Below are 23676 nucleotides of genomic sequence, written 5' to 3'. Positions count from 1 at the left end.
TCTTTACTGTGAGGGTGGTGAGACACTGGCACAGGTTGACCAGAGCAGTTGTGGATGCCCCATCCCTGGAAGTGTTCAAGGCCAGGTTGGATGGGGCTTTGAGCAACCTGGTCTAGTGGAAGGTGTCCCTGCCCATGGCAGGGGGGGTTGGAACTAGATGCTTTTTAAGGTCGCTTCCGACCCAAACCATTCTATGATTCTATGACATCCTTTCCAGATTCAATGCCAGTTGGTCACTGGCTTTCTTAATGTCATCCCTGTGTGCTAGGACAATAACTCTGTATTCCTCCTAGACTACCTGTCCCAGCTTTCACCTTCTGTATACTTTTACATTTGAGTTTTGCCCGGATCTCCTTGTTCATCCACGTAGGCCTCCTGGTCTTTTTGCCCGACTTCCTTGTTCATTGGGATGGACCGCTCTTGAGCTTGGACGAGGTGATCCTTGAATATCAGCCATCTCTCTTGGACCCCTCTTTGCTTAAGGTCCTTATCCTATGGGACTCTTTCAAGTATATCCATGGAGAGGTCAAAGTCTGCTTATGCCTGGCTGTGGTGTTCCTCCAGCAGATAACTGGGGTGGTTGAAGCTCCCCTGTGAGGACCAGGGCCTGTAAATGTGAGGCTACATCTAGATGTCTGTAGAAGGCCTCAGCCACACGACTGATGAGAAGAGACTGGGAGAATAATAGGTTTGTTCAGACTTAAGGACAGAGCCTACAGGGAGTCTTAGTTGTTGCCTCCAACTGCTGAATGGGAAGGTGTAGAGAAGATGGAGCCAGTCTGTCCTTGAAGGTGTATGGTGAAGCGAGAAGTGGAAACAAACGCAAGTGGGAACATGAGAAATTCCAATCAGCTTTAAGGAAAAGCTTTTTCACTGAGACCATGCTTAAGCACTGAAACGTTGCCCAGAGAAGCTACGAAATCTTCAGTTCTGGGTTTTTTCGAGATCTGACTGGACAAAGCCCCGAGCAAGCTGATCTAAGTGGAACTCCTTTAAGCAGAGGGTTGGACCAGGTGACTTCCAGTGGCCCCTAACAACATAAGTTACTCCATAGCTTCTGTCTTGCTAATGCAAAGTGAAATGAAAACATTTCATAGGCCCTGAATGACTGCTTCCACACCTCTGCGTAGTTCAAACTTGTCCCAAACAGTTCAGTGGGTCTTGGACTCTGTTAGGCTAGAAGATTTAAACCAAGCAAATGCAGCCCTGTCACCACCTACTGACATGCCTTCTTGTAATTCTTGATAAATACTTGAACGTACTTATAAACGACTGTGAAGAACAAACATGTAGGTGGAATGAGAAAGGCTGAAATAAGGATATCAGGCTACTGTATACATAACATGTGGTCATGTCCTTCTCTGCTCAAGATGAAAATACTTTCTTGCCAGGCAGAGTATGCCTGATTAAAGCTGTAAGAGCAATGTTTACAAGCGTACAAGGAATAAACATATGGTGTGTATAATATAAATATTAGGAACCAATCCTGTGTAGGTGGTTATTAAACATACATGTTGCATTAAATCCTGTCAGACCATGTAACAAATTGAAACTTACTGTTATAATGGTTTATACAAAAGGTGACTGGCACTTAGATCGTCAGGTTCAGGTGAATTGTGGACTGAAATAAGAAGAAAGCAACTGTTTTCTGTGCTGAAACTTCAGCCTTAACATCTGAAAAGAAACAATATTTTCACATCTATTGACATGTGAATTGCTTTTCACAAAATTTGACCTTCTGATGTTACTCAAATGACTGTGTTGTGTATTAGACTTACTGAAGCTTAAATTGCTCTTGGCTATGATTTTGTTCTATTTTAGTTTGAAGTTTAAGAACATTTAGTTTAGTTTAAGAACATTTCCTTGCTTTTCGGTTGTATCTTACATGGTACTGTGAGCTGAATAAGTAGTCTGTGTAACTGTCTGTGTAACTAAAGTGGTGAAGGCAGCAAACTTCATATTCCAGCTGCCAAAGCTGGAATATGAAGACTATTGACAAATCAGTAAGACTACTGACAAAACAGTAGCACAAATACTTTTGTATCCTGTCCATGAATTCCTTTAGAGATTCTTATTCCCCACCCTCCCAACAAGACTCCTTAAGAGCACGTCTTCTGGGTTTTATGTAATCTGAGTTTTTAAAAACTAACTTGCTTACACGTTTTTGTGGGATTTGAAAATCATTAGATTCCTCTAATGGGTAATTAAACACTGGTGTTGGGAAATTTGATAGTTATGACTAGCAGATAGAGGAGACATCAGAGGAGTTGATCTATAGAAGTCATTAAAAATGGTACAGCTAATTGACTTAATCACCAAAGCTGACCAAATGCTGAAGTGCCTCAGTGGGGAATAAATGAAGCTAAAAGCAGTCATGAGAATAGTTCACCCAAATAAAGTAACTTGCTATAGTTACAGGTGTTGGAAGGAAAAGACCCTGCAGATAATGTCTATCTCCACTGAAAGGAAGGTACTCAATCAGCCTGGAGTCTGATTAGGGGTGTGGAGGGCATTAGACTACCTAATGCCATAACAAAATCCTTAGACATTAGCTTCCAATCTATATTTAATAGAGAATTTAACATGTTCTTTGGAAAGTCTGACCCATCTTTCTTGCTTATTATTACAGCATTAGGTACACTGTGAGGAAAACATATCCTTTCATAAATCATTTTAAGTACTGTGGTTATAACTAGAATAATGTTATTCATTACAATGTCATATCATCTTTTTAAAATAAAAAGTTCAACTACTCGAGAGAGCAGTATACATTTGACTTTTTCAGTAAAACTGTCTTCTAAGAAATCTTTATAAGAAGGGTTAAATCGTAAGTACAAGTCAATGGTTTAATGCCTGCAAAACACTCACTGTATTTTTAATGATCCCTGAAAAAGTGTCTATCTAGATTTTTTTTTTTTTTTACATGGCTCTGTAGAACAAGATGAAATGTTTACCTTGTAATGCTGTTGCCTGAGCTTGTACACCAACACGCTGACTAGTCATCTTGTTAGTTCAGCCGTGGGGACTTGAGCATCCTCTCACCTCGTTAAGAAAAATCAGCAGTGAGCTTGGAGAGCAGAGGAGAGGCAGCTTTCCTCTGTGGCACCGCACCAGTGCCCTGTGCTCAGCACGCACAGCTGATGAACCTCATGTGCCTGTTCCTGAAGTGCCTGGTAGGGCATATTGAATCCCGGATCGTGACCAGGGCCACAGGACACCCTTCCAGTAGTAGCAGGGAGACTGTTAATTCCAGAGATGCTGCCCGTTGAATTTAAGACAGACAAGCAGGCCCCCCAAAGGTGTGCCCTACCAACAGGTACCATGCCGCCTTTTGCTTCTGACTTGGTGTTTCCCTCCTCCTAAGTGTAAACGGGAGGGAAAAATGCCGGACTTAATGTGGAAGCTGCGCACCTGTAAGCAGGGTTGGACTTTAAGGACCATGTTTTATTATGGGGAAACTACTAATTTAGTTCCGTAGAACTACTGATGTAGCCTAATGAGAAGCCTCCTGGCAAGATTTTGGCAAGATCTAGACACCGAAGTGAACAGGTATTGTGACCTGCCACCTTTGAGCACAGCATAGCTACCTGCCCTTTTCACTTACCGTGCCGGTTCCCCAGTTCACGCCCGGCACCTTCTTCGGCTCGCGCCCGAGATTAAACCCCTAATTTTGCTGTGGGACATGACAAGCTTTAATTGCCACCAAGCACACCACGCTTGCCCCGTCACCCCCCCGCCCCGGGCGGGTGTCCCCCACCACCCCTCCCGCAACCGGGCGCCCCTCCCTCCTCCCCTCCCCACCCCGCTCACCGCCCCCGCGGAACACGCGCCGCCCCCCCCCCCCCCCCCCCGCCGTCACGGGGGCTCCCCCCGGGCAGTCACCGCCCCGCCCCAGCCCGCCTCCCCTGCCCCCCCCGCCGCCCCCCGCGGTGTCTCGGCAGCATCGTTAAAACTAGGGGCGGCGCGGAGAGGCGCGGGGCGAGCAGCGGGGCCCGGCGGCGCCGCGGGCCATGGGGCAGAGGCGGCGGAGCCCCGGGGCGGCGGAGCGGGGCTGTGGCGCCGAGGGGGCGGCGGGCGGCGGCCGCGGGCGGCTGGCGGAGTCCTGGCGGCGGCTGAGCTCCCGGCGCGGCTCCGCCAAGCGCGGCGGACCCTCCGCGCCCGCGCCGCCGGTGAGTGCCCGCGACCGGCACCGCGACCGCGACCGGGACCGGGGCTCCTCCGTCCGGGCACCGCGTGGATCCGGGTGCCGGGTGGGGGTGGTGTTAAGAAACCTGTTGCACTCCGGGAGGAAGAATCCCCCTTCCTTTGCGCTGCGTCTGACTTTGCAGCTGCAGCAGGTGCACGTCTCCGGTTTTGCCGTCGGTCTGTGTGCGTGTGTGCCCGTGTGTGTTTCGCGGCGACGCTGCGGGCGGCGGCGGGGAGAGCAGCGGCGCGGCTCCCGGAGCCGGCTGTGGCCGCAGCGAAGTCGCGACGTGAGCCCTGTGCTTGCGTTGTGCAGCTGAGAGGGAGGTGGCAGATACGGAAAGCCAAAGATTCGAAGGCAGGTGGACTGAAAACATGCGCATGGGAACCAGAGGTTTTCTTCTTGGGAAGGTGTCTTGCTTGGTGGTGTGTCTGCCTTCAGCCAGCTCGGTGGGATGTGTCAGTCTTTGAGGTGGATGGACAGACATCTTGATGAAGATGCACACCACAGCATAGGTGGCATGTCAGGAAAATGAGCATCTTGGCAAGATATACGCGGAAACTGAGGGATCAAACTGAGTATTCAAGTAGAAGAAATGAGTGACATTTATTAGAGTGCTTGGCGGCCTTTTTCCTCAGGATCAGAACCCTAGTGCAAGGTGCTGAACAAACATGTACAAACAAAGATTTTGGATGAACTGCTCACTGTCCAAGTACAACCTCAGTCCTCGTGAGCTTAGAAACGATGTTGTGTGTTCTTACCAAAAGCTGACTCACTGAGGTCTGGGCTGATACGCCTTCTTCAACAGATCAAATGTATTGTTTCAAAAAGAGGCATAAATTTATAAGCTTTTGAGCCGGGGGGAAGATGCCCACAGGTTGAATGCCAATTGGGGAAATAACATAAGGGTGAAGAGACCTACGGTAGAAAGGATGCCATGGCAACAAGAAAGCATCAGAGAAACTAACAATATTCTCTTATGGAGGGGGAAGAGCATTGCATTCATCCGTACCACACTGTAGATTAAGATACTGTAATTGAGGGTTTGGGTTTTTTTCAGAAATCACTAGCTTCTCTTTGCAGTAGGTGCCTTAAATTTAATTCCCAGGTAAGGGTTCTATCACCAGAACTCATCAGAAAAATGCACAATGCAGTTGAGGATTGGGGGTTTTTTGTAGGGCTTGTTGAGTTTCTGTTGTTCTAAACAAAGTGGTTCTTGTGCCTTACAGCAGAAATGAATTCTTACTCTAGGCAGAAGCCTGAATGAGATTCAGATTGCAAGCGTTTGGCCAGAATTGAAAGTCTGTATTAGTCTTTGATTTTTTCTTTACATTTCCAGAATCTTTCTGAATGGATGAGCAACTTCGTCCTGTTTTCTTCTCTAAAGCAGTACTAAAGTGGTGTATTTATACTAGTGGATTTACATTATGCTTAAACTACTAAATTCCATAAATTGCAGGACAGACGGGAATGGTTGATTCTCAATGTTTTTGTTTGTTTGTTTGTTTTAGTTTGTGTTAGTTTTTTTATAAAACACTTTTTTGTAAATGGGTAGCTATTAGGTTTTGTTTTCTTCATTTACACACTTCTCTTTTTTTATAAGGGACCATCGGATTTCTGAAATCACATTTCGCTAAGGATAATTCAATTGGGATCATTTTCCAAAGCAACACTAGAACATACTAATCCTTAAGACATTTCACACCACCACCTTTCTTCTCCTTCTCCCTTGCCCCCAAACAATCCCTGAAAAAAAGTGTAAGATTTAAACCCTTTTAGTATTAGCATTATAGCCTCCCCGCCAGCCTGGCCTCCCTGATTGTGTTTTTCTTGTAGTAACTTCTATTTGCTTGGCACAGTTTACTTTTTAAAGGTTGTCACTGGTCTGAGGAGGACTTTTGGGGGGTCAGTGCTGAAGTAGGAGGCTGGCACAAGTGACACTGTGCACGGGTATTTTTTTGCTTTTGGTTCTTCCCTAATCTTGTCTTAATACCAGTAAGGGCTATAAAGGTATGGGGTCTCAGATGATTTCTGTGCCTTTTTAACTAAGAAAGGCTAGTTTTGGTCGGTGTTGTTAATCATCTGGAAACTAGCCAGGATACATGGACTTGCTTTCTTTCGCTCCTTAAGCAGGCTAGGATAACAGCGTTTTGTAATGTGCCTTACGGGAAAGGCTGCTACTGTGTGCAGGCAGTTTTGGATAGGTGAAAGGTGGTGTGGGTAATCCTTCAGCACCTTCTTGAAAACTTAGAATATCACTTCTTTAGAGCAGTCTCTGGGGTTTAACCTCTGTGACAAACTTAACTCTTTAAAATTGAGGTTTATTCAAAAGAAAATGTAGAGTAACCTGGGTGGTGTGTGTGTGTTTGTTTTGCATAAAGGTTTTCATCTGAGTTTCTTGCAAAGCCATTTAGGTAGGTGTCCTTGTTGTGCAAGAAAAGGAAAATTCTGTATTTTGAGGAACTAATTTCCTCCCTATTAAGGCTTGCTTTAGATTTTATGTCAAATGCAGAAGTTTTAAATTAGTAATTGCACATTGTGGTTAGTAGTGAGAATAGCTATGTTATTTCTCTGCATCCTTCTCATCAGGTACTGTCTACCAATATCTGAATTTTCTAACCTTCCTTTTCTTCATGATTGTAGAAATTGCTGATCCTAATGCTCCACCGTTATTCAATGAAAAATTAACAAGTAATAATCCTAAAAGGTGACTTTTGTTTTATTTCTTTGTTAATTTCCGAAGAATAATTTGTACTCTTATTTCTTCACCAAAACAGTTTTTTTATTTTATTTAGCTTGTTTTGATATTAGTCCTTGAGTGATAGGAAGGGAGTTGTTTTATTGGCAGGAGCTGAGGAAGAGAAGGATCTTTGAGATAGAAAAGGGTTGCAAGAGATAACACTGGCTAGATCACACATGTGGCTGCCTCTAAACAATCTCTAACTTCAAAGCTGTTATCTTTTTTTATGGTGTACTGACCCCAGTTACATTTTGAGTAAGGGGGTTACGTATTGAGGAACTAAAGTACAGCTATTGCTTTGGAAATGAAGCTTTTTCTGCTGTTTTCCTCTCTCCATCATATGCTTGTGTAACTCTGGTAACGGAAAGCTGAGTGGACCCCTCCTGCTCAAATTGATGGAAGTTTTGCCATTCAAAACAAGAAGTCGTGTTTTGGATCATGTTAAATTTCTGCACATAAAGAGGAACGTAGTGCTTCTTTCTACCAAGATCTTGAGTGTCATTTGTACTTATGGCCTCTGAATTATGTGAGTTTTTCAAGCCGTTTTAACCAGGGGCTGGACAGTATAGTGTTCCAGTTCAGTAAAAAAGGAGCTAAATGGCTATTCTGCTGTACAGTTTCTGATTACAGCAACTCTTTTTCTTTATTGTTCAAAGATAATAGGTTTTTCTTATTGTTTTTGAGCTGAATTTTCCCACAGGATATTTACAGTAGCTCAGAAACACAATCACAAGTGAGAAATGTACAAACACATGAAATATAACTTTTCTATTTTGCTGTGGCATCAGTGAAATTACAACTGTGAACCAGGTCGTTCGTCCTGTCCTGGAGACTGAAAATCAGATGGACTGAGTACAAATGCACTGAATACAAAAGATTGGCAGGGAGAAATCAGCTACCTTACGGCAGACCTGAGCTATAGTTACACGTGTATGTGGTTGCGGAACAGTATATGTATAGTAGCTGTCACCCAGTGAGTGAAGAGCTGGATTTCAGAGTGACTTGTGGAGCAGATTAGGGGGCCTCGAACAAAACCTAGCTTGCCCTCTGAGTTCCACATTTGTGAATTTAAGAAATCAGTTGCCATTTTCTCTTTCTCACTTATTGTGGGAAAAACATCTTTGCCAAGAGGCTGGCCAGCCTGGTGAGGAGACTTAAACTGGGAGTGACATGGGAGAGAGATTACAGCTGAGAGTTAAGTGAGAAAATGGTGGGGCGAGGGCAGAAAGCAAAAGTGCAGGGTAGGGGTAACAAGGCAGAGCTCTGGCATGTTAAAACAGGACAAAAGGACACCCACCTGCAGGGTGTGTGCACAGCTGTGCACTGCCTGGGAGTTGAGCAGGAGGAACGAGAGCTCAGCATGTGGTCATAGAGCTGCAGCATCGCTGGGATGCCGGTGACGTGGCACAGCTCATGTGGCTGGAGTGCTGTGATGGATGGAGATGAGCCCTTCAGCAGAGACAGGCAGACCAGAGGAGGAAGGGGACTGCCCTTCATGTGAAGGAGCAGCTCAGATGTGTGGGGGCTCAGGTCCGGCTAACAGCTTGTGGGTCAGGGTCAGAGGAGAGGTTGCTAAGCGTGACACTGTGGTAGGATGTGTTACAGACAACTGACCAAAGTAAGGAAGTAGATGAAGCTTTCTCTGAAAAATCTGAAGAAGACTTTGTGTCACAGACCCTCATCCTCAATGGGAACTTTAATGTGTCAGGACAGTAGCCATCCAGGAGGGTGTCAAGGATAACTTCTTGTTATCGAATGGTTCTCCAGTCCTCGTACAGCACACCGTGCAGACTCTGACCGTAGAAAGGCTGACCCATTTTGCTCATTCAAGCTATTACAGGATTTTCTTCCAAGGAGACAACTCTATTTGTCTTTTCTGCTGGTGTCGTGGTTTAGGCCCAGCGGGCAACTAAGCACCACGTGGCCGCTTGCTCACTCCTCCCTGCCACAGTGGGATGGAGAGGAGAATTTGAAGAAAAAGGTAAAAACTCATGGGTTGAGATAGGGACAATTTAATAGGACAACACAATGAGAGAAGGAATAATAATGCTGCTAATAAAAGAATATACGAAGCGAGTGATGCACAATGCAGTTGCTCACCACTCAGAATCTGATGTCCAGCCTGTTCCTATCCCACAATCCCTCCTCCCCATGGGCAGCTCCCCCAGTTTATATGCTAAGCATGACATCATAGGGTATCGAATATCCCCTTGGCTAGTTTGGGTCACATCTCCTGGCTGTGCCCCCTCCCAGATCCTTGTGAAAATTAATTCTATCCCAGCTGAACCCAGGACATAATCCGCCCCTTATTCTATACCATCTATGTCATGCCCAGATCCTACACTTTCCAATTAATCACCACCAGTTTTCCTGTCTTTTATATACGTATATATATGCACACACACACACACACACACAGAGATATCATTCCTGCAGTCTATGGGCCATCTCTCTAACGTGTCCATTGAGTTCATTTAATCCATGACTTTGGGGCTCCATCTGTCATAACAGTCTTTCAGGGCAGGCGAGATGGTGTGTGGTGTTGGATTGTTGCATGCTGCATCCAGAGCTTGCAGCTGTTGTGTTTGGTGTAGCCCATGCCCATGGTTGGGGTTGAAGTTGTCAGTCTTGAGGAAGTTGCTGGGTGCCAGTTGCTGAAGCCAGTTCAAGTTCCATCACTGCTGCACTTTGCTTGGTTTCATGAAAGTCCATCCTTCATTGATTTGGGTGATTCTTACTGTAATACCATTGATATGGCATATCACAACTGTAGTAGTGATGCCATACAGTGGCAGGGTTATTTAGTAATTAACATCATACAATTTAATTCACTGGCTATTCTCACCCAAAATCAAATCCCCTTGAGGTAGACAACAGACTTCGCCATCCTTCTGCATCACCAACCAAGTACACCCAGGTCCTTGAGCAAAAGCAGTCCTGCGGATGGGTTTGTCTTTGCCTGAGGCAGGACTAACCCAGACTGTCTTTCTTGCCTGACATATTCTTCATGTGCACTACGGGGACTTCATCCCCTTCTACGGTATGTGGAAGTTTTAATTGGGCAGGGCCAGCTTGATTGACAGATCCTCTAGGGTTGACTAACTGGCTGGCTTTTGCTAAATGTGTATCCCAATGTTTGAAGGTCCCACCCCGCATTGCTCTCAGTGTAGTCTTTAACAGTCCATTGTATCGTTCAATTTTCCCGGAGCCTGGTGCATGATCGGGGATGTGATATACCCAATCAATGCCATGCTCTTTAGCTCAGGTGTCTGAGGTTGTTTCAGAAATGAGTCCCTTTGTCTGACACAATTCTTTCTGGGGTACCATGTCACTGTAAGACTTGTTTTTCAAGGCCCAGGACAGTGTTCCGGGTGGTGGCATGGGGCATGGGATATGTGTCCAGCTATCTGGTGGTTGCTTCCACCGTTGTAAGCACATGGTGCTTGCCTTGGCAGGTTTGTGGGAGTATTATATAGTCAATCTGCTAGGCCTCCCCATATTTATATTTCAGCCATCATGCTCCATACCACAGGGTCTTTAACCACTTGGCTTGCTTAATTCCAGCACATTTTTCACAATCATGGATAACCTGTGTGACAGAATCCACGGTCAAGTCCAACCCTCAGTCATGAGCCCATCTATATGTTGCATCTCTTCCTTGATGGCCTGAGGTGTCATGGGCCCACCTAACTATAAATAATTCACCCTTACGTTTCCAGTCCAGATGCACCTGAGACACTTCAATCTTGGCAGCCTGATCTACCTGTTAGTTGTTTTGATGTTCTTCAGTGGCCTGACTCTTGGGTATGTGGGCATCTATGTGACGTACTTTTACCACTAGCTTCTCTAGCTGGGCAGCAATATCTTGCCACAGCGCGGCAGCCCAGATGGGTTTGCCTCTGCGCTGCCAGTTGCTCTGCTTCCATTGCTGTAACCACCCCCACAGGGCATTTGCCACCATCCATGAGTCAGTACAGAGACAGAGCACTGGCCACTTTTCTCTTTCAGCGATGTCTAACGCTAACTGGATGGCTTTCACCTCTGCAAACTGACTCGATTCACCTTCTCCTTCAGCAGTTTCTGCGACTTGTCATGTAGGACTCCATACAGCAGCCTTCCACCTCCAGCACTTCCCCACAATGTGACAGGACCCATCAGTGAACAGGGCATATTGCCTCTCATTTTCTGGCAGTTTATTATAAGTGGGGCCTCTTCAGCACACGTCACCTCCTCCTCTGGCAATATTCCAAAATTTTTGCCTTCTGGCCAGTCCGTGATCACTTCCAAAATTCCTGGTCAGCTGGGGTTTCCTATGCGAGCTCGTTGTGTGATCAGCGCGACCCACTTACTCCACGTGGCATCAGTTGCGTGATGTGTAGAGGAGACCGTCCCTTTGAGCATCCAGCCCAGCACAGGCAGTCCGGGTGCTAAGAGGAGCTGTGCTTCAGTACCAACCACATCTGAGGAAGCTCGTACTCCTTCATATGCTGCCAATATCTCTTTTTCAGTTGCGGTATAGCGAGCCTCGGATCCTCTGTATCCCCGACTCCAAAAACCCAGGGCTTGGCCTCAGGTCTCCCGCAGTGCTTTCTGCCAGAGGCTCCAGGTAGGGCCATTCTCCCCGGCTGCAGTGTAGAGCACATTTTTAACATTTTGTCCTGCCCTGTCCTAGCCCTGGCCCAAGGGCTACTGCATGAACAATCTCCCGTTTAATTTGTTCCAAGGCTTGTTGTTGCTCAGGGCCTACCATTTAAAATTGTTCTTCTTCTGAGTCATTTGATAGAAAGGGCTTACAATTGGACTGCAATTTGGAATATGCATCCTCCAAAACCCCACAATGCCTAAGAAAGCCTGTGTTTCACTTTTGCTAGTCAGTGGAGACATAGCTGCTATTTTGTTGATCGCAACCTTTGGGATCTGATGATGCCTGTCTTGCCATTTTATTCCTAAAAACTGGGTCTCCTGTGCAGGTCCCTTGACCTTACTTCGTTTTATGTCAAAACCGGCCTTCAGAAGGATTTGGATTATTTTCTTCCCTTTCTTAAAAACTTCTTCTGCTGTGTTGCCTCGTATGATGAGGTCATCAATGTATTACAGGTGTTCTGGAGCTTCACCCTGTTCCAGTGCAGCCTGGATCAGTCCATGGCAAATGGTGGGGCTGTGTTTCCACCCCTGGGGTGGTCGATTCCAGGTGTACTGGACACCCCTCCAAGTGAAAGCAAACTGTGGCCGGCACTCTGCTGCCAAAGGGATTGAGAAAAATGCATTAACAGTATCAGTTGTGGTGTACCACTTGGCTGCCTTCGACTCCCATTCATATCGAAGTTCTAGCACGTCCGGCACAGCAGCGCTCAGCGGTGGCGTGACTTCATTCAGGCCACGATAATCTACTGTTAGTCTCCACTCTCCATTAGATTTTCGCACTGGCCATATGGGACTATTAAAGGGTGAGTGAGTTTTGCTCATCATCCCTTGGCTCTCCAGTTGACGAATCAACTTATGGGTGGGACTCAGGGAGGCTCGATTGGTGCAATATTGCTGCAGGTGCACTGTTGTGGTAGCAATTGGCATCTGTTGTTCTTAAACACTCAGCAACCCCACAACAGAAGGGTCCTCAGAGAGACTGGGCAAGGTGGATAGCTGTTCAATTTCCTCCATCTCGAAGGCCCACCGGTACCCTTTTGGGTCCTTGAAATACCCTCTCCTGAGATAGTCTGTGCCAAGTATGCATGGGGCCTCTAGGCCAGTCACAATGGGGTGTTTCTGCCACTCATTCCCAGTTAAGACTCCAGCTTCCAGTACAGTTAGCTGTTCGGATCTCCCTGTCACTCCAGAAATAGAGATGGGTTCTGCCCCTTTACAACTTAATGGCATTAGGGTACATTGTGCACCGGTCGGCACTAGAGCCTTATACTCCTCCTGTGGGTCTGATGTGCCAGGCCATCGGATCCACACAGTCCAGTAAACCTGGTTGTCCCTCTCCTCCACCCGGCTGGAGGCAGGGCACCTCTAATCCTGGTCATAGTATTCATTACTCACTTTTTGTAAGCAGGAATCAGAAGTCCCTTCTAGAGGATCAGAAGTGAGATCAGCCCTTCTACGCTGTCTGGGGAACTGCCTGCTGGAAACTGGAGCAGCATTTTTCCTGGAGGAATCCCCTTTTGTGATTGTTTTTCCTTCCAACTCACATACCAATGTCTCTAGGGTTGAGGTGGGTTTTCCATCTCACTCCCTCATGTCCTCCCTGTGGTCATGGAGGTAAAACCACAGGGTACCCTGTTGTGTGTACCTTCTATCTTCTTTCTCAAGGAGAGGAATGCTTACTGCTAATAGCTGAGATACAGGCCCATACAGGTGGGAGGCACAACTTATCCTTCAATCAGGAACTCTCGGGACAGTTCCTTGGCTAGCACGTCTGGCAGTTTTTCCACAGCTGAGACACAGGCCTGTAGGGAGGAAGAGAGACTTCCTTCATATTGCCAGAGTTGGACAGCCACTTCATCCACTGTCTGTCCCTTGCCACCTTTCCGGGACATTACTGCCAATGAGTTGGCATATGACAGTGATGCATTTTGTAGAAACTTCCTCCACATGGGTTGTGTGCATTGGACTTCATCAGGATCTGTGGGTAACTGCTCATTATCTGGATCATTATAAATTAGCATGGCTAATTCCCTCAGGTACTGGATACCTCTCTCTGTGGTGGTCCACTTGCCTGGATGACATGTAACACCTTCCTTGAAGGGGTACCTTTCATTCATGCCTGACAGAAGTTGCCTCCAGAGGCTGAGGGCTTGTGTCTTTTTTCCAATTGCCTTGTCAATGCCCCCTTCCCTAGACAGGAATCCCAGCTGCTTGGCTTCCCTACCCTCTAATTCCAAGCTACTGGCCCCATTATCCCAGTATCGGAGCAGCCAGGTAACAATGTGCTCGCCTGGGTGGCAGCTGGAATCCTTTCACATACCCTGCAGCTCACCCAGGGATAGGGATCGGTTGATTATCTCTGGTTCTGCCTCTTCCTCTTGTTCTCGTGATCACCCTGGTTCATCTTCATCCCTCGCTAAGTGAACTGATTTCTCCATGTATTTCTTCTTCTGTATGGGGGTGACTGATACCAGCACAGGTTGATTCTCTGGTTCAGCTGCAGTGCCTGTCATGGAGATTAGAGTAGCTGCGGTGCTTGTCGGTCTGTTTTCCCTCCCTTCCCCCTGAGGGTGCTGTATAATATTGAGCAGTGTTTGGCAGATACTGGCCAGGGCCCAGCACAGTGCAGTAAGCTGTGCCTCTTTGGAATAGCCACAGCATTTTCCTTTCAAATATTCCATCACTTTATCAGGGTCCTGTAGTTGTTCAGGAGTGAAGCTCCAAACCGTTGGAGGTGAAAAGTTCTCTAGATACCTGCCCATGTTCACCCACATGCCATGCCACCCATGACTATCCAGCCTTGGGGCAGATCTCTGGGTGGTATTCTTAAAAAAAAAATTTGTAACCCTAAACAAGACCTGAAACACATTCAGGAGACAGAGCAATAATAGCATGCTGGCTTGAACATCCCAAGGATATTAAAAATTCACAAAAGTTGTCGTAATTAGCTTGAAGAAGAAAAGGAAGCTGAAAGAGCAGGAGAAGGTATCCCCTGTTGTCTTCCCCATAGACTGGGTGCAATTACTAATAAATTCTGAGAGCAGCTGCCTGAGGTACAGGCATGACAACAGTGCTGCATACAAATACCACCTTAACCTTATGACCAGTGATGTAATCATATCATAAGTTGATATTACCCAGTACAGCAAAATGATAGTCCTGATCCCTCTCCCAGAGCTGATAAATATTGCTGCAGAGAATACATAGTGCATATATAAGGATTTACATAATGCCACCATGTGAACAAATAAGCCAACATTGTGACCAGTGACTATTTAACTAGTATAAGAAATGCTTATAACAAATTTGTTTTGACAGACTCTGGTCAGATCTGTCTTTATCTCAACCCTTCAGGCCCCACGTTGGGCGCCAAAAAGGACTGTCATGGTTTAACCCCAGCTGGCAACTAAGCAACATGTGGCTGCTCTCTCACTCCTCCCATGGTGGAATGAGGGAGATAATTGGAAGGGTCAAAATGAGAAAACTCATGAGTTGAGATAAGGATAATTTAATAGGACAACACAAGGAGAGAAGGAATAATAATAACAGTAATACTAATAAAAGGATATAAGAAGCGAGTGATGTACAATGCAATTGCTCACCACCTGGAACCCGATGCCCAGCCTGTTCCCATGCTGTGATCCCTCCTCTCCCTTGGCCAGCTTCCTCAGTTTATATACTGAGCATGACATGGTATGGAGTATCCCCTTGGCTAGTTAGGGTCAGCTATGCTGGCTGTGCTTGCTCCCAGCTTCTTCTGAAAATTAACTCTATTCCAGCTGAACCCAGGACAGCTGGCAAGCAGAAACAATGTTCTCATGAGAACTTCTTCCTGCACTTTTAGATGAAGGCAAGGCAGTGCAGGTGGTGTGATTGCTGGTGACAAGTGGGAGCTGCCCACAGGGTCCTCTCTTAAAATTAGTTGCCCGAGTTTGTCCTGTGGCCAAGGAATTTGTGCAGCACAGCACAGCCTGAAGGCCAAGTCATATGTGCATTGCAGCAGAGCATGGGCCAGGGTGTACTCAGGGATCATGCAGGAGCACTCAACTCACACATGTCCCTGGGACCTGTCAGGGGGCACCCCAAGGTGCTGAGGAAGGTAGCTGATGTCCTTGTGCAGCTGCTCTCCATCAGCTCATGGAGATCGGGAGGTCCCCAACAACTGGAGAAAGGCAAATGTCACACCTGCCTTCACAAAAGGGCAAAAGCCACCCTGAGGAACCACAGGCCAGCTGGTCTCCCGTCAGTCCCGGGTAAAAGCAAGGAGTGAGACCTCCTGAAGCCCACATCCGGGCACAGCAGGGAGAAGACAGCAACAGGGAGCAGTCAGCAAGGATTTACCAAGGGTAAATCATGCCTGACCCATCTGACTGCCTTCTGCGACAAAATCATGGGGACAAGAGGAGAGCAGCGGATGCCACCTACCTCCGCTCTAGCCAGGCTTTCGGCACTGTCTCCCCCAATATTCTTGTACCTGGGCTCTGACATTATGGTCTGGGAGGGAGGACACATTGATGGGTGAGGACCCATTTGGATGATGGGCTCACAGGGTGGTGTTTTGGGTCGGGTGCTGCCTAGAGGCCAGTGTCAAGCAGGGTCCCTCAGGGTCTGTTCAGCATCTCCACCAGTGACACAGAGGAGGGGATGGGGGTCAGTGCAGCCCTGGGGAGGGGCAGCTCTGGGGCATGGCCCTGGGCGCTGGTGGGCAGTGAGCTGAGCCGGGGCCACCCATGTGCCCGGGCAACAATGAGGGCCAGCGGTGCCTGTGGTGGTGTGAGCAGGACATGGCCCGAGAGCCAGGGGAGGGCAGGGACTGTGCCCTCTGCTTGGTCCTTGTCACACCCTGTCTAGGTACCGCCTCCAGTTGGGGTCCCCAACACACAAACAACACTGACAAACTGGTGGGAGGTGAGGGGAGGCCACCGAGACGGTGGGGCTGGAGCCCTTGCCCTGTGAGGAGAGGCTGCAGGACCAGCGCTGGTTCAGCTGGAAGAAGCAATGGCTTTGGGGGCACCCAACAGCATCCCTGGCACTGATGGGAGGGCATGGAGGAGATGGAGCCGGGGTCTTCACAGTGCTGTGTGGTGGGAGGGTGAGAGGCAGCAGCACAGGTGAAACATGGGAAACTCAGGCTGGAGATAAGAAGCCTTCTCCCCAGGAGGACAGCCCAGCGGTGGAGCCAGGACCTGGGGAGGTGCACTGTCTCCATCCTTGGAGGTTTCATGCCCTGACTGGGTGAAGGCCTGAGCAGCCTGGTCTGACCCCCCAACTCAGCCAGCTCCCGACAGGGGCTGGGACTGGAGACCTCCCTAGATCCTTGCCAGCCTGAGTTACCCTGGGATTGTGTAAATCAACATTAAAAAGTTCTTTGAGAATTAATTTACAAGATGCACAATAGCACACCTAGTAACTCTTGTCTATAATCTCAATAACATCTTGAAAACTTAGAAGTCTACCAACAGTGGTTATCAGAAGCGAAAACACACTTCTTAAGAAAAACAAAAATAGTAGTTCTAGCCGGGGCAGGGACTGGTAAAATAATCTGATAATATTGTGAAATGGAAAGTAACACTTTGCCTGGCCATTCTCCCTCCTGCAGGGAGGGTGCACCCCTCTCCCCTGCAGACCCCCTGCCCAGCCCCAGCTCCTTGCTGCCTCCTCCGGCTAGAGCAGTTAGCTCACAGGAGCTATCTAAAGGCAGGTGTCTGTTACATTTGAATGTAATACTTTTCTGATGATTTCATTGTCCAGAAAGTGTAGCAATAAAAGATCCAGTAAAATTGGAAACCAGAAATCTCTGTCAGCAGGGTGACTGGCAGCTGAGGCGAGGGCTTGGGTGGATGAAGCCTATGAGAGGTACTTGCGCAGGTTGCAGGTCACACGTTGTGCTGCTGTAGGACTCACATTATCAGACGAGTTGTAATGAATTTTACTTCTGATCTGTTTTTACCATCTTTGAAGAAAATATTTGTTTTTATCATGAATTTTTTAAAGTTCTTGGTAGTTGAAGAGAGCATAACTAATTCTCTGCACAAATACTTTGTCATGTATGACAAATCAGACATTTTGTCTAGCTTTTATTTAACTGCTCTTTTTTCTTCATTTTGGCATCTATAAAATGGGTTTTTAAACTATTATAAAGTGGAGTGTTTTGGGGTTTTTTTAGTTTGTTTCTGTGGATGAACAACACTTTTTCTGACTGCTTATTTGGATAGATTAATAACAAAGCCAAGAACGATGGATATTTATACTTCAGATTAAATGCAGTTTCCTGCACCAAAACGTGAGGTTGCTTTGTTAAGAATCTGTCCTGAATGTATTGTCTCATGTGTCCCTGCAGTGGGCTTCCAGTGAGGAAACCTGTCAAGAAACTTCTTATAATAGACCAGTCCTATATACTTGTCTGGACAGCCATCTTGAGTTTGCTCTTTTACCAGTGTGAAAAAAAAAAAATTATATTCTGTGCATTACTTCTTTGGTGCATGTGTGGATTAGTCTGTTAAGTAGTGTGACAGCTGGATTTTTAAAAGTTAATAATTCAATATGATTTTAGGGATCATGTTTTTATCATAACTGTCCCGAGGAAAATGTTTTTGCCTGCCTGTAACCATTCTTATGGTTCTCTGTTGTGTGGACTGAGTTCTGTATGATACTGGAAAAACATCCATAATCCTCCATTATTAGTATGAAGTGACATTGAAATTGCTACATTTTGTGCTGAAGGGAAAGTTTCAGACTTTGGATTTAAATAATTCTGGAAGATGCTTATATTAGGCAATCCTCAGAAGTCCCCTCCATGTAAATTATTCTATGACTGTAGCTTTTGAGAGTAGTACTCTGTACCTGGTAGAGCAGAGTTTGGCGTAACTGACTGCAGTCATATGTGATGCAAGTCACTGCAGAGCTAGGATGTGATTTTTAGCACAGAAGATGAGAAAAACAGGAAAAAAACCCCTAAACCCAAACAAAGAGGGAAACAAATTCTCATTAAAATGATAAAATAGAACAATAGTTCCATTTCTACAATTCTCATCTGTTTGTCTCCTCTGAAAAGGCATCAGGGGTTATTATATTGAAGACATTGTGTCTAAGAAAATACCAAGGACTGAAGTTACCTTGCTGTTTTTCTTTCTTTCTTGTGGAGATAATAATAATTATTTATTAATGTACAGCCTATTCTGTATCTGAAATCAAAGTACATGTATTTCAAAAGGAGGTGCAAGTTTAATTAGAATGATAGTGTCAAACAATGGGCAGAATTTAAAAATTATTAATAATTGGGAATTTCTGACTTTATCTCATTTGCTTCTTTGGGGCCTGATAATTTTTAAGTGGTGGCTGGCCTTCCTTTTTAATAAAAGATTAATTTCAAACTGAATACCCAGAATCAACAGAAATCTTTTAAAATCTTGAGCACTTCTAATTGTATGCTGTGGATAAACTGGTAGTCTGTGAGTGGGTGATGTAGAGATACTGTCGTCCCTGACCATCCCGCAAAAAGCCAAAACAGGCCCCTGAAGGCTTGCTTTCCTATAGGACCTTTTATCTATTGTCCATTCTGCAAACTTCCTCAGGTCTTGCCTGAAAATACTGGATTTCATTAAAAAGACAAAAAAGTTTTAAATTACAAACAATAATTTAGGAGTAAGGAAAAGGAAACCAAGTGATGTGGGGAGATAAGAAATCCCTAGACCTCTGACTAGGACCATGAAAACTTGTATTTAGATTAGGAGGCACTTTTACCTTCCACAGTGTCTTTTGCAGGTGAGATCTCTGTGGTTTTTTGATCTGTGTGGTATTTTTTTTTTAATATTTTTTTTCACCATAGGAAGCAACTACTTCACTTCAACAATCCTGTCACATTTCAAAGTGAAAATATTGAAAAAAAAGTCTTGTTCTTTTCGAGTACAAGTAGTTTTTTTCTGTTCTTATGTTCTTTTGGCTTTTAGAGAACGTATTTGCTTTAATGACATAATGGAAGTGTTGTGTAAAGAATACACCAAGTAGGCGATGTCCTGTTGCAACTTTTTGAAGTTTGCAGTGAATTGCAGAGAAACTGTCTTGTTAGAAAACCCTGTGAATCACAGCGACTGCAGAGGTGCAAGGAGAAAAAAATAAAATATCATTTCTAAGTAAACAAGCAAATTAAAACTGTCTGTACTTATTGCCAGACTTTCAGTGCTTGCTCTCTGGAAATAAAGTGCAATGAGAAAAAGTATCTGATGGTAATGTGCTAATTTATCGCAGCTATTTATTCTGTCTTTAGTTCTCATTATTCCCCCTGAATGGTAATAACATGATATTTACTGTCACTATTTTTTCAGCATTTTACTCATATATTTAATTATCTTGTTATGAACACACATCAGATGATAGTTTTTATATTTAGTGGCTGAGCTGAGTTGGTTTATAGACCAGGTCAGGAAAAATTTAGATCTTATGAAGATAGGTGAAGCTTCAGTGATGTCAGAGTATTTATGCTCAATCCTATTATACATTTAAGATCAAGAATAAATGAATGGAGAAATATGTATGTATATATTTATATGTATATATGTTTCTCAACTTACTGGAAAATGATTTCCAAATCTAAAACCAAGAAAGGCAGAGGAAGTTCCTGGGAGCAGATGTCTGTGTTAGGCTTTACAAATGGTACCCTATTTCAAGTCACTCATGACATTAATGTTGAAATATTGTTCTATCCATAGAAGGAGCATTAGCAGTGTTAACTAAGGGTTGAATTGCACAAGCTCCTTCTTTGTAGTTATCATCATCTGCACATTTAAAAAAATTAAAGACCCAGTTTGCATTGACTGACAGGTCTTACGCATCCATGTACATGCTCTGAAAATTCAGCTATGGAACAATAAAGTCTGTGAACTTCATGCTCTTTTGGGGGGGGTTGCTTTCAAAGCTATGAAAACTAAAGGCTAAAGGTGGACCTTCTTTATGAACAAGCAGAGGTGACTGTAATAATTCTGTGGACCTAATAGCCTAGTATTGCCATTCTCTGACTCCAAGTATAGACGTCCATTAGTATTCCTTGCTCCTCCAGAATGTGTCCTTATGCTGACCTACAGAATATTCTGGCACAGGGCTCTTAGGTTCATGTTGGGTTGTTATTCTTTTGAGTGAATAAGGTCATTTGGGAAGGTGAAGATAGGTCCTTGTACCCACCCTGATACCTTCTTCACTGGACTAGGTGGTGTGCTGAAGATGCTAATAAGATCTTCTCTCTATTTTAAGAGTAGAACTAAGGAGAATCTAGCCTGGAATGTTGCAATTACTTTCTTGTTGGAAAAGCTGAAGCAGACTGTAATAGGTTTCAGTATTTGCTCTCATTTTTTCTTTTTGTTTTGAAGACAGTTATTATGGAGGGCCCAAATCTGCAGTAACTACTTCTTCAACGTAAGCCAACCTTTGTTGTTAAAGGATTCCCGGGCACCAGAAGTTCTTCACGGTCAGGTGTGCTCTAGGGAATTGTATTAGTGGTTCGTCAAGAGAAGGGGATACAAAAAAAGGGAATGAAACAGAAAAGGAAATGTGGCCACTGTGCATGACTGGATGACTTAGAATTTCCAAAGGATCTAGTGCGAAGCTTTGGGTCTCAAAACATTGTCAAAAAGTTGTCATAGTCAATGAGCAAGTCTGTAGTAATATCAAAAGTTGTGAATGAAGCTTGGAGACAAGCGGAAAGCTATGAGGCCACAAGGCAGGCATGAGAGAAAGGTTTTAATGAGCTTAGCAGTGAAGGTAGATGCAGTGAGGTCCACCTCACAAAGGTGAGCATATTTGTTCTCCCACTCTATCAAAATTGTGACAGGGCTGGATTTGATTCAATGTAACTGTTCTGGAGATGATGACCTTTGGATTTTAGATGTGCATCTTGGTTTGAAGAAAATATTTCCCTTTGGATTTTAGATGTGCATCTTGGTTTGAAGAAAATATTTCCCTTATGTTTAGGTTATTTTAATACCTAAAAAAGCTAATATTAAAAGACAGTTATCAATCATTTACAGTGGCAACGGAAGAACACAGATATTGTGTTGCATGAAAACACAATTTAATCAGAAATCAAGCTTTCAGCCTGTGTGGACCAGGACTACAAAGGCTCAAATTCATTCCTGACACAATGCATTTGAAGATGGTGGAACGTGCCCTCATGCTGAGCGTATAAAACCTTTAAATACAAGAATGTAAAAGTCTAGGGATACAAGAAAGCTTTTAAAAGGTCACAGTCTTAAAATTAATTCATACAAGTCATTAAGAAGGCAAGCCCCTTAGTTATGATTGTTCTCTGTCAGTAGATTTGACAACCTTACTAAAACTCACTGATGGTTATTTCTCTGAGGTACTGAGAGGGCAAAGATGTCCTATTTCATACTGTTGCATCAATTGAATTATGATGCAAGTAGAGCAGTAATGATTTGTCCCTGTGTCAGTGCTGGAGTGTGACTGTATAGATGCCAGTTCACATTCCAAATAGGGTGGCACTACTCAGCCTGCAGAATGAGTTGGTGAAAATCTAAGCTGAGTAACTATGTAAATGCAGAATACAATATGTGGATCGTAATGTACAACGTTCTTAAATGATGGTGCAGTAGAAAGCAGTGGTTTCATTAACTGAGACACAGTGCTATTGATCACGTGACTTTTCTGCAGTAGTTAACAGAGGGTACAAACAGCAAAATACTGAAATTACTCACAGAAGGATATTACTCAAAACCTAATCAATGAATGTCCTTCTGTTACTATTAATAGTTTCTCAAATAAGGGATTAATTTTGAGTCAGTAAAGAAGCACACTTATGATTTTGGTTCATCAAGTGGTTTTCTCATTGTTATGAACAAGATGCTTCTAGGCTACAGAGATGCTGGTTTGGATTTTGTTTCAGTACAGACGCAAGTTCCTCACTGCACACCAAATAAACAATGGCTGTGAGATATAAATTAAGCATAAGTCTCTACTTGCGTCTCTGTAATCTAATGACTGCTGCATTGCAGTCTGGTTGTGGTACCTCAATGGGAAAGCCATGGCAAAGTGGCAACTGTACAAAAGTGTCTGTTAAAGCAGAAATTTGCCTTAGCTATTTCTTCTGTTTTTTAAAAGGGGAAAAGGGTAACAAGCAACATCCTCACTGGTACGTACTGTTGGAGGGGTTTCTCATTTGAAGAGAAACTTTGAACCCTTTAAAGATCCCTATGTGCTATGAGTTAATTTGGCTTAAGAAAAAATGCAGTTTACCCAGCTTCTGTAGATTGCTCTTTGCACTCACCAAAATATCCTTATGCTTCTCTTTGCCCATCATAAACACCTCTTTGTCCCACTTTTCCTGTTTCATCAGGTGTGGGACTGTCTAAACCTCCCCCAGTCCAGTCTCCCTTTTTAGGAGTTAATTGTATCTAAAGATGTCAGATTTTTCTTGGAAGTCAGCGGTTTATCTGTGTGTGTCTTCCCTGGACTGTCCTTTTTGCGTGTGTTAACTGTTCTGTTCTTTCCCTCAGAGACTTTCTGCAACACTGCGACTACCATCTCTGTGCATATTTTTCTCTTCCCACTCCAATTTTTATATATATATATATGTGTGTGTGTGTGTGTGTGTGTGTGTGTGTATATATGTAAAGTCTTTTTGAAAGTTGAGTCATAGGGATGTGTTTATATTGCACTATTTTTGGAGAATGAGCAGAAGTATTATTATACTGAAAAGCATTGGTGGGCTCATCCCACCTTTTCATTGGGTGTTAGATCTACAGACAAGTACAGGATGCTTGAAGTGATGATTCTGCACCGCGGTTGATTCCGTATCTCCTACCCACTATTTTTCTTTTGGTTCCCACAGCCTTTCCTCCTTTGTTTTGTCTTCTAAGAAACAGCAGTGTAGTTAATGTTATGATGCCCAGACTGTTACCTGACTCAGAAAGAGTCAGGTGAGTTGGAGCATGGGCTGGAGCTTAAGAGTTGTCTCAGACCCAGCCTGCTACAGTTGAAACGGCTAGTAAAAATATCTGGTACTCCTGTAGATAGTCAGGGGTCTTGTGACATGAAACAAAGCACTTAATGTTGAAACTAGAGGCAAGGCTTAACAAAGGTGCCTGTCCAAATATGGGTG

At 44.6% G+C, this 23676-nt stretch overlaps 1 protein-coding gene across 2 annotated transcripts in view; it reads left to right on the top strand.

Moving 5' to 3' along the window:
- The window catches only part of TRPM3 (transient receptor potential cation channel subfamily M member 3), a 472413-nt gene that overhangs the window by 29291 nt on the left and 419446 nt on the right, over nt 1-23676 (top strand). Inside the window, exon 1 of one of the 2 annotated variants that reach the window (XM_052777047.1) lies at nt 4011-4169. The exons of the other annotated variant lie outside the window; for it this stretch is intronic. Coding sequence (XP_052633007.1) covers nt 4011-4169 — 159 coding nt within the window. Of the gene's footprint in view, nt 1-4010; nt 4170-23676 lie in introns of those variants that run through there. 2 annotated transcript variants of the gene reach the window in all.

This window comes from Harpia harpyja, chromosome Z, assembly GCF_026419915.1.
Source record: "Harpia harpyja isolate bHarHar1 chromosome Z, bHarHar1 primary haplotype, whole genome shotgun sequence".
In the NCBI taxonomy this organism is placed as follows: Eukaryota; Metazoa; Chordata; class Aves; order Accipitriformes; family Accipitridae; genus Harpia; species Harpia harpyja.
Note: the sequence above shows the minus strand (reverse complement) of the source record. Positions and strands in the feature narration are given on the sequence as shown.